General features: G+C 38.0%; 1 protein-coding gene across 5 annotated transcripts in view; it reads right to left on the bottom strand.

The window, feature by feature from the left end:
* The window catches only part of SCN8A (sodium voltage-gated channel alpha subunit 8), a 181,802-nt gene that overhangs the window by 72,292 nt on the left and 92,243 nt on the right, over nucleotides 1-17,267 (bottom strand). For all 5 annotated transcript variants that reach the window (XM_079139767.1, XM_079139766.1, XM_079139769.1 and 2 more), the window contains 5 exons: nucleotides 15,765-15,986; nucleotides 14,242-14,305; nucleotides 12,510-12,651; nucleotides 10,945-11,151; nucleotides 9,624-9,917 (listed from right to left, as the gene is read on the bottom strand). In XM_079139767.1, coding sequence (XP_078995893.1) covers nucleotides 9,624-9,917; nucleotides 10,945-11,151; nucleotides 12,510-12,651; nucleotides 14,242-14,305; nucleotides 15,765-15,986 — 929 coding nt within the window. The remainder of the gene's footprint in view (nucleotides 1-9,623; nucleotides 9,918-10,944; nucleotides 11,152-12,509; nucleotides 12,652-14,241; nucleotides 14,306-15,764; nucleotides 15,987-17,267) is intronic.

Genomic DNA, 17,267 nt, shown 5'->3' with positions numbered 1-17,267 from the left:
ACCATCAATTCCCCTTCCTTTCTAGTAATGGATTTTAAATCTGAGAAACCTTATTCATGCAAATATTATATTGGAAAGGAAGAATCTTGTTATAGTAATATCACTTAATTATTAAACTCTTTCCAAGTTATATGCAAAAAATCATATAGCAAACTACCAGCAAATTTCATTATAATGATATATCAGCTACCATATTAGGTCTTCTTTTAATTTGCTGAAAGCAAAAAACTGAAATCCAAACTTGCCAAAGGATTTTTAACTACTTGTCTGAAGTACTCTTGATTTCTGAGTAGGATCCCAAAATGGGGTTATTAATTTACTTATAATTACATGGACCGTTATATGAGTTACTCTTCTACTTAAAGGCACCTTGTTTAACCCACTTGTAAAGTTTGGACTAATCAAAACACTCTTAATTTCTTTATATAATTTGCAACATTTTACAATAAAATGATTCTATCATCACATGCTTTAAATATAAATTTTATAGAAATTTTAGAGCCACAGATTTAGCTCATTTAATTTGTGAGACTGTCCACCACATGATCTAATTGGTAAAGCTAGTCCTCAATGGTAAAGCAATAGGCTAGATTAGACTTATTTTCATTTGAAAAAGCATGATCTCGTTTTTCATTTTAAATAAATGTATCCCTGTGACAATCATTCCATTCCTGAATTTATAACAGCTTGATAGCCTTGATTATAACTGCTGTATTTTTTTTTTTTTTTTTTTTTTTTTTTTTTTTGCAGTGCTAGGGATTGAACCCAGGGCCTTGTGCTTGCGAAGCAGGCACTCTACCAACTGAGCTATATCACCAGTCCAACTGCTCTATTTTTAATAGAAATACAAGATATACACAAATTCAGACACCCTTACCATGAATTTATGGTCCCTAAAGAAAAATTCATAGACACTAATATTTTCAATTGTTCTTTTACTTGGCATCCCAAAGATTTTTATACTTCAGGGCAATGAACCATGAATTTGGGATGAATAGAGAGGAAAGTTCCTCTGAAAAGGGAAGTGGGAAAGGAGAACCAGTGTGACTTTGAACCTCCGGGCTGATCTGAGGGAGCTGTGTTTTAAAGGTCTGGAAATTGGGTTCCTTAAAATTGTGCTTGGAAAGTTTTCAAGTGCCCCAAGAGAATACAAGCCCAATTGGAAGACTAATGTCCTAAGAGAAAGAAACCTGACAAATGAGTGACATTAATCCTCCTAGCTACCCTGAGATATTCAGTTTGTCCAATTAGGACTTTGAAGGAACTTCAACAGCAATTTAAACTATGTGGGATTTAGGCCTTAACTGCTCTAGTTGGGTATAATCCCAGTGACTCAGGTGGGTGAGGCAGGAGAATCTCAAGTTCAAGATCTGTCTCAGCAACTTAGTGAGACCCTCAGTAACTTAGAGAGATAATGTCTCAAAATAAAAAAAAAAAAACACCCCAAAATAAAAAGGGCCGGGGATGTAACTCAGCAGTAAAGCACCCCTGGGTTCAATCAACAGTACAAAAAAAAAAAAAGACTGCATTGTAGAAGTTAAGGGCGAGACTGTGCCAACATAGTACATACACTGTAAGTGCTTAAAGAAACCTTTTTGATAATACTTTTGATGATAACCCTGGAAAAGCTGTGGGGCTTTTTTTTTTTAGCATTTCTGTCCTTGTCTTTGTGTTGTTGCAATTTCTAGTTCTACACTCAAAAAGCTTTCAGTTTCTATATCTTCCTATAATGCACAAAGTCCCCATCCCCAGATCAGTACATTTTCTTTGGAAAATTCTACTTTTATCATGGCTCCATTCTCTCACGTATGTTTCTTTATTTGTTTTCATTTATGTTATGTAGTGTTTTCCTGTGTAGGCTCTAAATCATTATTGATAGGTCATTTATACAAAGTTCACTGTTAAATGCATGCATATGCTATACAAAGGCCTCTAGGAAAGAGGCTGGAGGTAAGAATATCTCTAATCACCCTGGCTTATTTTGCTCTTCTGCTGCATCCTGGCACCAGAGAGGAGGAGGTGCACTAGTAGATTCCAGAACAGTGGCTGGGTCTTGTTATAAGTAAAGCCTGATATGCTGTCACGAACACATGTGCATAGCCCGTCTGATGCTCTCCCCTATGTTGTTGGATTGGTAGAGGGATTGGGGCCTCCTCTGCCTTACTAGTCCTCTCTTCTCACATAGATGTTTGGGTATCCCCATTGAGTCATTGATTCATTCTCCTGAACCAGTTTTATTCAAAGTGTGATTCACAGATGAATGCTAGTGTAAGACTTGTTACTGGTTTGCAAAGAGACAAGCAAAGAAACTGAAACATTTAGAAATTTTTATAGCAATTAACATTGTCATAACATCTAAGAGTGTGATAATTTTTCCAGAAATTCATTGTTACTATATTTTACAATAGTATCAGTTTATGAAGAATGGGAAAAAAATAGAAATTAGTCCTTCACACAGAGTTTGGGACATACTGCTCTAAAGCTGGAGATGGTAAATATCTTAAGAAGCACAGGTACAGAGGGAACTGCCTTTGGAAGAGTTTATTACTTAACTCCCAAGAAAGGTGGCCATGCCACACCATGAAGGACCATGTGGGAAGTGTCAGGGATGGTCAGAAGGCAGGAGTGAGTGGGGACAGCATGGTCCAGAGCCTTTATTGTAGTTTGATCCTCCAGGAATGAGTGAAGCAGAGCAGGCAACTTTAGGACTAGACAGTCTGAATAATTTTAGAGGTGATACCTAGTGTCCAGTAACTGACCCTGGGTGGTTTGGGGCAGGAGAAATAGTGGCTTGGTTTTTGAGTTAGACAGGAGATTGTCTGGGGAAATGAGCTTTGGATTTCTTCATCTGCAAATGAAAGGCATGCTCAAAAGCAAGTGTGAAGTCCTAGTGGCAGCTCTGTAATCCCAGTGGCCTGGGAAGCTGAGACAAGGGAAACTGCAAGTTCAAGGTTAGTCTCAGCAACTTAGCAAGATCCTATCTCAAGATAAAAAATAAAAAGGGTTGGTAAAGTGCTTCCTGGATTAAATCCACAGTGCTAAAAAAAAAAAAAAAAAGTCAATGTGACATAGAACATTCAGGGTATAGGTCTAGATGTTAACAGACTGTGCCTTAGGAACATATATCACCCTGAGGGGGGTCTCAATGGAGAGAAATATGACCAGGGAAAATAATAGAACTCAGACATTTTGGTGCATGTTTGTTAAATCCCATACCACCTTTAATACCATCACTCCATGTCCTAATAAGTGGAATTCAAGACCCTTCTAGCTTTGATTCCAATTTACTCATTACATTTTATCTTTCACTATTTCCCCTCACATACCCAGCCATACAGCCACCCTATCTTCAGGGCTTTATTTTCTACATTTCTAGTGCACACTCTGTTTTCAATTTTGGAAGGGCATAGTGCCTGATTTCTTGGACTGCTTTGTATATGAGATACAACATTCAGTTTAACTGACATGTATTTAGATTATACACTGCAAGTAAATTATCTGGATTGAACACATACTTTATATTAGGCCAACGTGGGTGCAGATACTATCTCATACATTAGTACCCGCCTAAGGAAATGAGGTTTCATTTATTTGACAATAAAATTCAATTTTATTTAATGGAATACCAATTGTATCTGAGGACTCATCACTCTATAATTCCTGGAATTCAGTCAGGTTTATAAGATGAGTAGATTTACTTCTTGTTTCCAAAAATCTTCCCTGCCAACCTACCAGATCCTTCTGGTCCTTTTCAGATGGTCACATCACAGCTAATTAAAAATACCATCTTAGGTCTATGTATTCCTTGGGAGAATGGCTTTGAGGTGTTTAGGATTTGAAGAGACAGATCTCACAGAAAAATGTGCTGTGGAAACTTCAGGGCACCCACAGGCTATGATGACTTGGATATTTAGAATCTGACAAATGGGTGATTTTCAATGTTCTATTTCCATGCCATATTTCATTTTTAATTCACATTTTCTTTCCAATATAGTATAACAGAGAATTAGAAATTGCTTTTGCTAAAAGTATCTTTATTTGGGCCTGCAAATGCCCAAGGAATAACTAAAAAGTAGAATAAAGCTTGGCACCTCTACCTTCATTTTGTGTCTGTCTTCATATTCCTGCTCAGCTCTGCCTGGAGGCATCTTAATCACTTAAGGAGTGTTGATTTAAAAACTGGAAATAACAAGGTTTATTAGCCCTAAATTAACCTAACCTATCTTCTTCCCCTTCAAGACTGAGGACACCAGGATAAGAATAATTAAGATATTTTGAAGACTTGCAGAGAGACATTCAACTGCCAGCTTTTACAATGCCCTGTTCCAGACCTCTGGAGTGATACCTAGAAGTCTCCAGTCATTGCCCTATTCCTTCAAGGAACAACAGAGCCTTGCAGGCAGATCAACCCAGGATAAGACTACCCCCCTACACAGAAGACTACCCACCTAAGCAGGAACAATTATCTCATGGGAACTGAATTGCCCCCCTTCCAGGATCACAGGTCTGATAGACAAACACCCTGAGCAGCAAATGGAGAATGCCCCCTCAAGCATTAAGAATCAGAGCTGCCTCAGACCACCAGAACTGAAATAATGATCAGCCAGACCAGATTGACCAAGACTGTTAAATTATGCATATATCCTACTCCCCCACCCCTATTCTTCCTTTATTTAAACCTAAAGTTCATGTTAGCACCCAGAAGACAGGGCTGAGACTCTTGATATCACTTTCCTACCCAATATGGCAATATTGACTAACATTCCTTTCCTGCTTTTTACCATTACTTTTTCTCTTCGGTTTTTGGTCAGACCTAATTTCTTGGGATCCCCAGAGTTGGCTATTTGGTCTAGAGTTCTGGTAATAATAGCTGTGATTCTTTTTTTTGGTGCTGGGGATTGAACCCAGGGCTTGCCTTGCAAGCACTCTATCGACTGAGCTATCTCCCCAGCCCCAGCTGTGATTCTTAAAATGTGCTTTGGGGATTTCTGGTGGTCCCTGAGACCCTTTTATGGGGGCCAATGAGGTCAAAGTCATTTCATGATAATACTGAGATAACATCTGCCTCTATTGCTCTCATTTTATCATAAGCATACAGTGGATACAATAGGCCCGAAAGCTTCACAGTATTTAAAGACTTTCCTTTTGCAAAAAGTAGTGATAATAATGAATATGATTTTAATACTGTGTTATCAGTTTGTATATCAATTTGGAAGATATGCATAACTCAGTCTACCAAAATTTCCCAAGCAATCAATGTATGATGCTACAAATCATTCATAGGTTAAAGATTTATGGTGCCAAACACAGCAAAGGATTTTAATAGAGCACAGTATCAAGTTACCCATGTAGTTTCAGATTCTACACTGCAACTATTGAAAAATTGCCATTGTCGAGTTTGGGAATAGACTGAGAAGGAACATTCAAAATGATCTGAAAAGGCTATTATGATAATCCTCCCTTTTCCAACTACATATCTGTATGAAATTGGATTTTCTTTAAATACTTTAACTATATATATATGTGTGTGTGTGTGTGTGTACATATATAAATATGTATATATACACACATATATATGTAGCAACAGATTAAATGCATGCAGAAGCAGGTATGATATTCTAGCTGTTTTCTATTAAACATCAGATTAAAGAGAACTGCAGAAATGGAAACAATACCACTTTTCCCACTTCTTTTTAAAATTGTTTTGGAAGAGTTAATTTTTGGAAAAAAATATAATTTATGTTAACTATGTAATGGATTTAATACCTATTTTTAAATTTTTTATTTGTTCTTTTTAGTTATACATGACAGTAGAATGTGGCGCTGAGGATTGAACCCAGTGCCTCACACATGATAGGCAAGTGCTCTACCACTGAGCTACGTCCCCAGCCCAGTAGAATGTATTTTGACATATACCTACACGGAGTATAACTTCCCATTCTTGTGGTTGTACATGATGTGAAGTTACACTGGTCATGTATTCAACATATGATCATAGGAAAGTTATGTCTGATTCATTCTACTGTTTTTCCTATTCCTATTCTCCTTCTCATCCCTTCATTTCCCTTTGTCTAATCCACTGAACTTCTATTCTTCCCTTCCTACCCCTTTATTGTGTTAGTACCTGAATGTCAAAACATTCAGCCTTTTTAGTCCCTACTTTTAAATAATTAGTAGATATTTTTAAAATTTCTTAATTATAATTTCTAATAAGACAAATTAAAAGTACTTAAAAAAAAAGCTCCTTGTGGTCCTCAATTTTTAAAGGTAGAAAAGATTGGTTCAATAAAAAAGGGGGGGTATATACAAAGGAGTCCTCAGACCAAAAAATTTGAGAACTACTGCCAACAAAATAAAATAACTTGCCAATATAAACTCATTCTAATACTCAGAAACTGTCTTGAGTCCTAAAAATATAGAGAAATAGGCAAGAGATGACTGGGCAGTAGACGTCTCAAAATAATCTCACAATATGAGTATATAAAAGGAATTGACACACATCTGAACTGCTGTGAGAAAACCAACACCAAATTCATTTTTAAGCGAACAAAAGAGAGGTGATCATGTGTGTGGTATAGGTGAGGGAAGAGGTAGTTAGAAGCTCAAGTTCTGGAGCTCCCCCCGCCCCCAAAGAGAGCAATTAGAGGAAGTGAACATTTTCATGTAAAGCAGGACATCTCAGAATTTCAGTTTTATTTTTGAGCCAGGGAGCAGTCACTGCTAACTCTGTGCTAAAGCCTACAGATTAATCAGAGACTATTAAATAATCAAGTGCTACCAGCATTAAGGTATTCGTTAACTAGCTCAGTGATGGCTCTTAAGACAAGACGAGGATTACAATAAAGCTCCCTAAGAGAGGCAAATTAGGAGAAAGGTGATGTGAAGGTAAGACAGGTGCCTCCCAGCCATAGAAGTCCCAGAAGGGGCTAAACCAAATTTCTAAAACTCCTACACTCATTTGTCAAACAATATTTGAATGCTAGCCACATACAAAGAAGCAGAGCTTGACTTTGGGACTTTGAGAAGAGGATATGAATATAAACAAATATGTAGACATGGTATACACAAAAAAATCAACATATAAAACATGCTAGAAAGATGAAATGAAAATCTCCACTTGGAAATGAAGAAGTCAGGGAAAGTTTCTTGAGAAAAGAGGTGAAATATAATCATGACGTGGAATTCAGAGATGGAAAAATAGGACATCTTAGAATGGGCCTTTCTAAAGCAAACCACAGAGGGTAGAAAAAAAAAAACATTACGTATGAGGAGCACTGATAGTTTGTTTTGGGCTAAGTACTAAGTACTAAGCATTTGATGGGGCAGAGTGATTTGAAACTTAAAAGATAAGTTATGTCCCTAATAGGGGGTGAGGACTGCTCTGAACTCCATGCTAAAGAGTTGGAACTTTATTAGCAAATAAAATGAATCTGGCTAGGGGAATTTCCTCTCCCATTCTACTTAATAACTATTTGGAACTGTCGATATTTTCTTTAGCCCCCCAACTTCTTATTCTCTTCAATAAAATTTTAAATTATTTTCATTATGGAAAAAATAGATTATCAAGGATCATTCTCCTCAACTTCCTACTTCTGTCTACAAACTTATGCACCCCAACCTCCCCTATTTCCCTGAGATTTCAGAGGATGGGATGCCCCTTTCCTGTTAAAGACTACATCTATTTGCCCATTTTCCAAGACTGTAGTTCATTTCTGTTCTATTCTACTCCATTTTCTAATCCTACCTTTCCCTCTTCTATGTTTTTTTCCCTTTACAGATGATAAAAATGCTATTTTCATCTACAGTCTTCAAAGAAGTTTGCGTGAGAAGTCTATGCTCATTGAGTCCCTTTCTCATTCACTGTGGCACCCATTTTGATTGAAATATGTCTTTAAAAGTCCTCAGTGACTTTTATATTACCAAATCCATCAGATTCTTCCCATTCTAATCTCACTCAGCATCTTTGTTAAATTTCAACCCACTGATCACTGCCCTGCCCTAACTCTTCTACTTTCAGTTTCACTAACTCTCAGATCTCTCAGCACCTCTAAGCAGTCATCTGTTTTCTTTCATGAGTTCCATCTCCTACGCCACAAACACCAATGGTCACATCTTTGGCCCACTGTTCTTCCACCTGACACATTCAGTTAGCGTGATCTCATCAAGTCATAAGGTTCAGGTCACCACTTCTCAGCTCAGGACCTCTTCCCTGAGCCATGATTTGACCAGACATGTCTAAAAGACCACTCTACCTGGTTATCCAACAAATAATCCAAACTTAGGTGTCCAAATTGGAATATACTTTCTTTTCAAGCCTGGAACATTCTTTATTCTGTCTACTGCTCCTCTGATCAGCATACACGTATATTACCTAATTCCTGTTTATCCTGTAAGCCTCATTCAGAAATTTACCTTTCTAGAAAATCTTAGTTGAACTTTCAGTTTGGGATAGATCTGTTCTCTTCAAAATAACCCCAATATATCTCAATTATGATACAATATTCTCAAGCTTTTACATAAATAATTCTTTAGTGTATCTGACTGTCCCATTATACTGGAAACTCCTTAGGGTTGGGATGATGTTTAGCCACCTCTTAATCTCTGGGACCTAGCAAAATCCTTGACACATGGTAGAAACGCCATAGGTGCTTGCTACATGAATAATGACAGTTACATTTTAGGAAGTGGTCTGGTGACAGTACATAACCATAAATAAGAGGGAGAAAGTCTAAAGGAAAAACCAAAACCTGAACTATGATAAGATTAATAGGAATAGAAAGAAGGGGATGGGCCTGGGAGATTTTGCTATAGTAAAATGAACAGGACTGCTCAAAGAGTGAATGGGCAGTGAGAGATACAAAGAAGTGGTTAAATGAAAAAATAAAAGACACTGGATACATTGGAATTTGCAGTAACTGTGATCTATTCTACACCTTTAAACTTTCTAGCATTTCTTTAAAATGGGAAATTTTAATGGGGAAAATTTTAATTCTTAATGCCCTAAGTGGGGGTATTTAAAACCCAAAGGTATCTATTATGTGATGATATTTATAGTACTAGGATGATCAACAATTATATATCCTCTTTCCTTTTCTTAGTTTCCTCATTAATCCAAGTTGTATAAAACTGGAGGCTTTTGATCTACTATGGGCTAACTTATCAGTACAACACTATATATCCAGGATAATTTATTACTACAACCTGCCAAGCTGAAATAAGGTATGCTAAAGAGTTTCCCCACTCCTATTATTATTATCACCTATAATAATATCAAATTCTTAAACAGAGATGTCTGAAGCTCAACCGCTAAGAGAAGTTCCTCCTGATGTTTTAGAACTCAAGGCTTACTGGTGAGACATTCACTCTAATGTGAAACAAGGCCATCAGAGACAATCATTTTAGGCTGTCTTTTATATCAGGGAAGGCAGGGCAGGACTAGAGAACGGCCATCCCCAGTGCTAGTAATGCTTCCTCCTAGGGGAGGACAATGTGGAGCATGGAGAGAAGGGACTGAGAATGCACAGACTGGTTTGGAAATAGGTAAGTCAGAGAGGAAATAAAATCAAACAGGATTAGCAAAAAACAGAATACCTTAGGCTTATTTGACCCAGTAGAGAGTTTACCTGATTCATGATAGAGAATTTCCTCCCTATTCTGTTGTCTGGCAGTCGAAAGCCCTTCTTCCTCATACCATCTTCTGATTCTGACTTAAACACCTTCTCAGGATCTCCTTTCTCTTCTCCTTCAGAGAGTTCCTTTTGCTTCCTCTTCTTTCTCCTATTACGTCTTTCCTTGGCGCTCTTTGAACTGAGTTTAGAAATTTCGGATGAGCTCCGAGGAGAGCCAACCCCATCTTCACCTTCTTCCTCAATAGCATCTTCTGAAACAGTGCCTGCGGAAGTGGCCATTGCAGCAGCCTAGAAAGAGGACACAGCAACACACCAGGTCAGAAGCATTACCTAGGGTCACCTGAACCAGCCAATGTGTGTGCAGCATTTCCTTTCCATAGCCAGAGAAAGAGAGGAGGCTGTGACTAGGTCTGGCCAGTTCTATTTTCTAGGCAAATCTGTCCTCTGGCACATAGCCTTAAGTGACAATCAGGAACCAGTAGTGACAACTTTGGGATTTAGTCTTCTGAATATCTTAGAAAAGAACTTGGCTGCCTTCTTGGTACCAAAGGATCTCTTCTGAGCCACTCTGGGAATAAAAACTAAGAAAATGGATTATCAAAGTTAAAATAATAGGATTATCAAAGTTAAAAAAATACACACACACATACACACACGCGCACACACACACATATATGAAAGTTAAGTGTTAGGGTGACAGGGTCACTTTCAAGTTTTACTTTTAATATTTTTCCTGTTTCTCCTTTTTAATTAGAAACAATATCTATGACCACAGAGAAACTATGAAGGGGATCTGAGGGTGAAGCTCTGTAGTAGAGATCATATTTAGCATATGGAGGATCCTGGGGTCAAGCCCCAGCATTTAAAAAAAAAAAAGTCTATGCTATATGAAGCAGTATTTGGACTACTCTGGTCACTTTTTACTTTCCAGTCAACATACAAGTTGAAGACTGAAGAGTTGAGATCTTTAACAAAAGATCATATTAACACATACTAATAGTCAGTTAGGCATGGTGATGCATGCCTGTAGTCCCAGTTTCATGGGAAGTTGAGGCAGGAGGACTGCGTAAACCCAGGAATTCAAGGACAGCCTGGATAACAGAGTGAGACCCTGTCTCCCCACTACCCAAAAAAAGGGAAAGAAAGAAGATCATATTAATAATTTGGCCATTAAGACAAAAAGAATAATCGGATCAATGACCTCTATTTGATAATGTATGTAGGAAAGATCAACTGCAGTGGCAATCAGATGCAGCCTTAGTTTTAGTCTCTGTGATTCAGCAGGAAGGTTTGTTGCAAACAATTATTCACCCACCTGTGCCTCTTCCTGTTGCTTCTTAAGTTGCTCCAACATTGCTTTGAATTCAGCCTCTTTCTGTTCTGCCTCCTCCAATGTTGCCTGATTCTGCTCTTCATAAGCCATGGCCACTACAGCCAAGATCAAATTCACCAGATAGAACGAACCCACAAAGATGACCAAGACAAAGAAAATCATGTATGTTTTTCCGGCTGCTCGTAAGGTCTGCAAAGAAAAAGACCATTTTCTGAGTCACTTGCATCAAACGAAGTAAGCTGAAAACACCTTGTGAGCCTAGTTCCGCTGCAGTGGCAACATCTGCAGTTTGAATAGGACAATCCTTCCTTGTGTGGTATTCTTTCTTACTGAAGAGCAGAAAAACATTCTCAGTGGTCAAATGGACTTCCTTATGCTTAACTCACAGTAAGTGGTAGTAGTTCCTCCTATCCATTGTGGGGGTTGGGAAAAGTCTTTTTCCACTCCTAAATACCCCCTATAAACTCCTTTCATAGAACAATGCTTTATTTATTTGTTTAAGGAAAACATACCCTGAATTAATTATATTTGACTTCATCATCTGGTTCTAAAACAATATGACAGAAAGGACTGGAGAGGTAAAGAGAAAAAGCAAAGAGGATTGATCCTAGGCCTATTCCTTTCATGAATAGTGATTAAATGGGCATCAAAGAACAATTGGGCTATAGGTTATGTAAATGAAACCCACTATTCCTGAGTTTTCATCTTCATTCTTTCAATCACAAAAATTCAAAGGAACTTATTGCTAATCATAAATATTTCATGAGAAAGATTCAAACCTGAGGAAACTGTCCAACAGAAAAATAAGAAATGATTTGTGAATTTGAACTAGAAGCTTCCCTAGCACCTATGAACTAGATGCTTCATACATGAGGGGGGCTTTTTTTTTTTTTATTCTTAAACTAACCAGCATCTCCAAATACCACAGTCAAAGAGAAAATAATGGTCTCTCGTGGAATTTCTAAGCTGAAAGACCCTTACCATAAACCTGCACTAATTTCTCCATTACAACCAGCAAAATTAAACAATGGTGTCTAGTTGTTGATGTGGTCTGATGGAATAAAACTGACTTTATCTCTACCTTTATAACCTGCTTGAACAAGTTCAAGTGTGTTAAAAATCTTAAAAATGTTGATATATTTAAACTCTAAAGCCCTTTCAGAGAAAAATTTCCTCTTGATAATGTCTAGCATAGTACCTTGCACAAATAGGTATTGAGTATTTCTTAAAGAGATGTCCTAAGCCCAAAAACCCAAAAGGAGATATGCTGCAGATGGCAAAACAATAGGTAGTAGGTAGAGACAGCAGAGTCCCAAACCAGGCTGAGGCAATCAAGGCTACAAGCTTCTACAACTACACATAACTAAGTATCTGAGAAATAGGATAAGAACTAGGAGAATTCACTAATATTATAAACCAATGGATCGTGGGAAATGCCACCCTCAGATCCTATTTAGTGTCTTCACTAAAAGTCTCTCACACAGAATATCCTGAAGCCCACACTGCCCCATGCAGACTCTACCACCAAAGAAAGAGGTATTATTTACCAACTGATACAAGTTTTCCCAATAGTCCTGGGTCATAAGGCGAAACAACGCCAAGAAGGCCCAGCTGAAAGTGTCAAAGCTTGTGTAACCATAGTTAGGATTTCTTCCTGCTTTCATACACTGGTATCCCTCTGGGCATTGCCTGAAGAAAGAAAGGGAAGTTCAGGACTTTTCAACATAATTCCACAATTCATAACCTCGAAGATAATAAATAACATAATTTTATCTACTCTGATCTTGTAGATAGGAAGTAACTATCTACAAAGCCAAGCCCACAAACTGGAAGAAGAAAAATAAATAAATAAATGAATGAGAGAGAGAGAGAGAGAGAGAGAGAGAGAGAGAGAGAGAGAGAGAGAGAGAGAGAGGGAGAGAGAGAGAGAGAGAGGGAGAGAAATGGCAGGAGGAGGGGGAGGAGGGAAAGAGCAAGCACATAAGTAGGTAGTCAATTTCTGAGCAGAACCTACATAAGAATCACATGGCATATCCCTTAAAAACACAGATTCCTATGCCCTACCCAAAACTTAGGAGTTGAAAGCTTTGAAAATGGGATCTATGAACCTGCATTTTTTTTTTTTTTTTTTTTTTGGTACCAGGGATTGAACTCAGGGGTACTCAAACACTGAACCACATCCCCAGCCCTATTTTTGTATTTTATTTAGAGACAGGGTCTCACTGAGTTGTTTAGTGCCTTGTGGTTGCTGAGGCCGGCTTTGACCTCAAGATCCTCCTGTCTCAGTCTCCCGAGCTGCTGGGATTACAGGCATGCGCTACCACATCCAGCTCCCTGGTAATTCTTATTCATGACAAAATATGAAAACCACTGTCCCAGATTCATATCAATCTGTCATTTGATAAAATTGAACTTAGCTATTCTCCTAAGTGACAATGCCTAGATGTTCCTTTTAGTTGTCTATGTTCTTTTAACACTTGCTGTGTTGACCTAAGTCATAATGGGGATTTCTGTAACCTCAGTTATACCATTTCTTCTGTTTTTGGACTCACCTATGTCGTTTTCAATGAAATCTACCTTGATATAAAAATTAAGTGGACTTCTTGTCATGGTCATATTAAAATATCAGTTCTTAAGGGACTGATATACTCTGAATAATGACACCACACCTTACATTTGTATAGCTCTGTTTACAAAGCACTTTTCATATATGTTATCTAAGTGGCTCCTTAATAGTAACCCTGTGAGGAAAAGAGAGCATGACCTATCCTAAATCCATTTTGTTTACTGAAATTAAGGATCAGATAAATTAAATGGCTTGGCAAAGGTCTACAGCTAAGAGAATCAGGACTCGAATACCATGTTGCTACCTGTTCCTTCCCTCATTTCAGGTCTAGACCATTTCTGGGTCATCCTTGGATGCTAAACTATCACTAAGACGGTGTCCTTATTTTATATTGTATTAACTGTGTTAAGACAGAACAAGGGGAGTCTACAAGAGGCAGGTAAGCTACCTGGTGTTAAAGATTTTTTCTTTATCCTTTAACATCCTTGATTTTTAATTTGAGGCTACAGGTACATTCACCTACTGATGAAATGTCATCTTTGGATGGACAAATATAAAACAGAAAGGAAATCTGAGTTAACCAATAGGTCAGGTCTGATTATAGGTTTTATTATATGAGCCCAAAGAAAAGTGGAAACATTGCCCATTTACATTCAACTAAAAATAGGCACATTATTTTAATGAAGGAGAATAAAATTAGGTGAGCTACTTACCCAGCATCAGAACTGTTCCCACAGAGTAAAGGTTCCAGCATACCAGGAACTGTGTAAAAATTTGCTAGAAAAGTTTGAAGAGGCAGGAAATGAATAGGCAAATTGAAGAGAATAAGAAAATAGGGTTATACTGTTCCTGACTAGCCTCAGCAGAAATAGCTATTGATTTTAGCTCATATCTTTTCCACCAGCAGTGAAAGCTGATGAGAAGTCCTTCCCATTAATGATTTTCCTATATATATTTACAAATTTAAAGTGCTCCATTGAAGCCCTTGATACAATACTCTTCACAGGACCTGACTTCCATCAGTTCTTAACATATATACTAGGTTCTGGTACCTGAATGAAAGGGATCTAAAGTAGTTTTCTGAGTTCTTCATCCCTTTAGATAATTTTAATCTACTCTTATGGTTAGGTATTAGATGTTCCCCAAAAGCTCATGTCTGAGACAATGTAAGAAGGTTTATATGAGAGGCTTAACCCTTCAGTGAATTAATTCCCTGGCAGGGATTAATTCCTGTAGTGGTAACTGCAGGCTGGTAGGGTGTGGCTGGAGGAGGTGGGTCATTGAGTGCATGCCTTTGGGGTATATATTTGGTGAGCTGAGCTTAGTCTCTCTCAGCTTGCTAATGTGGAATCCTGAGTGACCTTCCTCTGCCACACTCTTCTATCATCATGTCCTACCTCACCTCAAGCCCCAGGTAATGGAGCTGGCCATCTATGCACTGAGACCTCTGAAAACATGAGCCCCCAAATAAATTTTTCCTCCTCTAAAACTGTTCTTGTCAGGTCTTTAGTAACAGCAGTGAAAAGCTGACTAAAACATAACTTATTTTGATCAAGATATTCTAGAACTCCTCACTGGTTGGTCACTAGGTACTATGTCCTATTTTAAACTAGAAGGCAGATGTTCCTGAAATCTCCTTTGCAACATCTTCTAACAGTTACTTATCTGACTTTATTTCTTGAAAGGAACTAATGGTGACATTGCTAAATTTTTCATTAGTTTATAGAAATACCACTATAAATTTTCCTTAATACTAAGACTCAAGTATTTTGGTTCCTCAAATAAAATTATCAAAACTCCTTAAGCATAACAGGATCAAATGGTGCCTTGGAGATTGCCTGACAGCCCAGACCAGGTCAATTACCAATGTCTTACTAGTATTAAAAAAGCTTGAGTTCCAGGCATAGGCATATTCTGAACTAAGTATTTAACTCCCAGGCAACCCAGCAAGGGATGGAAGAATTTTGATCAAGTTTCTAAGTCTAATTTTTAAAGCAAAAATTTAGGGGTACATGTGAAGATGCTATAGGTTTCAAGGGTAGAAAAGAGAAAATTGGAGAGAGGGCTGGCATATGAGTTTCTGAACATAATATGGCCTTGAGGAAAGGAAATAACTTCCTGAGGATGCTTCTGGTAGCACTGCCATTCCTTCTGAGCCCAGCTACTTTTTTAAGCCCAATGGTGGCTTCTGACTGCATAGATGAGTTCTTCCCCTTGCAGGGGAGGAGCCACCTACTTTTATTGTTGATATACTCTTCCCAATCAAAGCCTTTGGTGCCATTTTCAAGATAGCTCTCATTGAAGTTTATAGGCCACACGACACACTTGTTTCGCAGGTTCCCCATGAACAGTTGTAGTCCGATCAGGGCGAAAACACTCAGGCAGAACACTGTCAGGATCATCACATCCGACAGCTTCTTCACAGACTGAATGAGGGCGCCCACAATTGTCTTCAGGCCTGAGGAGACAGAGCACCCAGAACCAGAGTCACCTCAAAGCCCCCCTCACCCCCAGCCTCTACTCCTCCCCATAGTACCACCCTTGAAATATGACCACCATCTTTATACCATTAGAATAACAATGTCAGCAAAATGAGGGGTTTCCAGAAGTGTGCATTTTTAAGTTACAATTCTTAAAAAGTTAAGAAAGCTTCTTCTACCAACATGGGGCTCCTTTTTTTCTGGATGTACTTTCCTGTCTTGAACAACTTTTTAGTTCCCAAAATAAGCCAGGTTATTGCTCCTCAGTGCCTTCCCTCAGTCTGACTGCTTCCTTTTAACCCTTGTCTTACCTGCCTACCTCCTTCTCTCCTTCAGGTATAAGTGTAGAGATGATTTCCTTCAGAAGTCGATCCTGCCTTCCCAACTCTTCTCCCTCCCATTGTTACTATCTTAGCAGCACCTTACACTTTCCTCTGTGGTATTTACCATGGATATAAGCATTTCTTATGTCTGTATCATTCACAGCTGTATCTATAGTGCCTGGACCACAGTAAATATTTGTTGAAGAAACAAATGGAAAAATCAGGGATTAAAGAAGCTTCCAGGTTAGAAAGGGAACCACTGGGAAATTTAAAAGCCAATAAGAAGGTATAATAATGTTTTCCCATCAGTTCTAGAAATGCCAACATATGAAAAGGTTAATTATTAATCCATATTCATAATTTACCTTTACATTTAAAAGTACACCTTCTCTATATCACATATATTCCCTGCTTGCTACAATGCCTCCCTTTCCTCTGGCCTAGATTAAAAATAAAAACACTTATAATCTATTTAATTTTAATTTTATTATATCTATTTAATTTTTAAATGAAAGCTACCGGTTCAAACTTAAACCTAAACAAGGTAGATTTCTTAATTGCACAGGGAGAGATCAGTGATGAAAAACAGAAAAATATATAGATTCATCCTATTTGGGTTCAAATGAGGCTACTACATGTGGCTCTCCCTGGAATACCTAACACTGTGCTATCACAGGACACGGCCAACAGAGTGCTGACACTTCTGGTGGCCACTGCACCAAGATGAGTAGGAACCAGATACTGAGCCCTATCACACAAGCCTCAGGATCTCGTTTCTAATCTACTTCTGAAGGTAAGAATATCAGAGTGTCATTTAAAGGAATCCTAATCTTGGTTTTGAAGTGGGCAGTTGGGCAGATCATTACTAATCTTTCTTTTTAGATGTTGATAGACCTTTATTTTATTCATTTACTTATATGTTGTGCTGAGAATCGA

This window comes from Sciurus vulgaris (genome assembly GCF_902686455.1).
Source record: "Sciurus vulgaris genome assembly, chromosome: 5".
NCBI lineage: Eukaryota > Metazoa > Chordata > Mammalia > Rodentia > Sciuridae > Sciurus > Sciurus vulgaris.
Note: the sequence above shows the minus strand (reverse complement) of the source record. Positions and strands in the feature narration are given on the sequence as shown.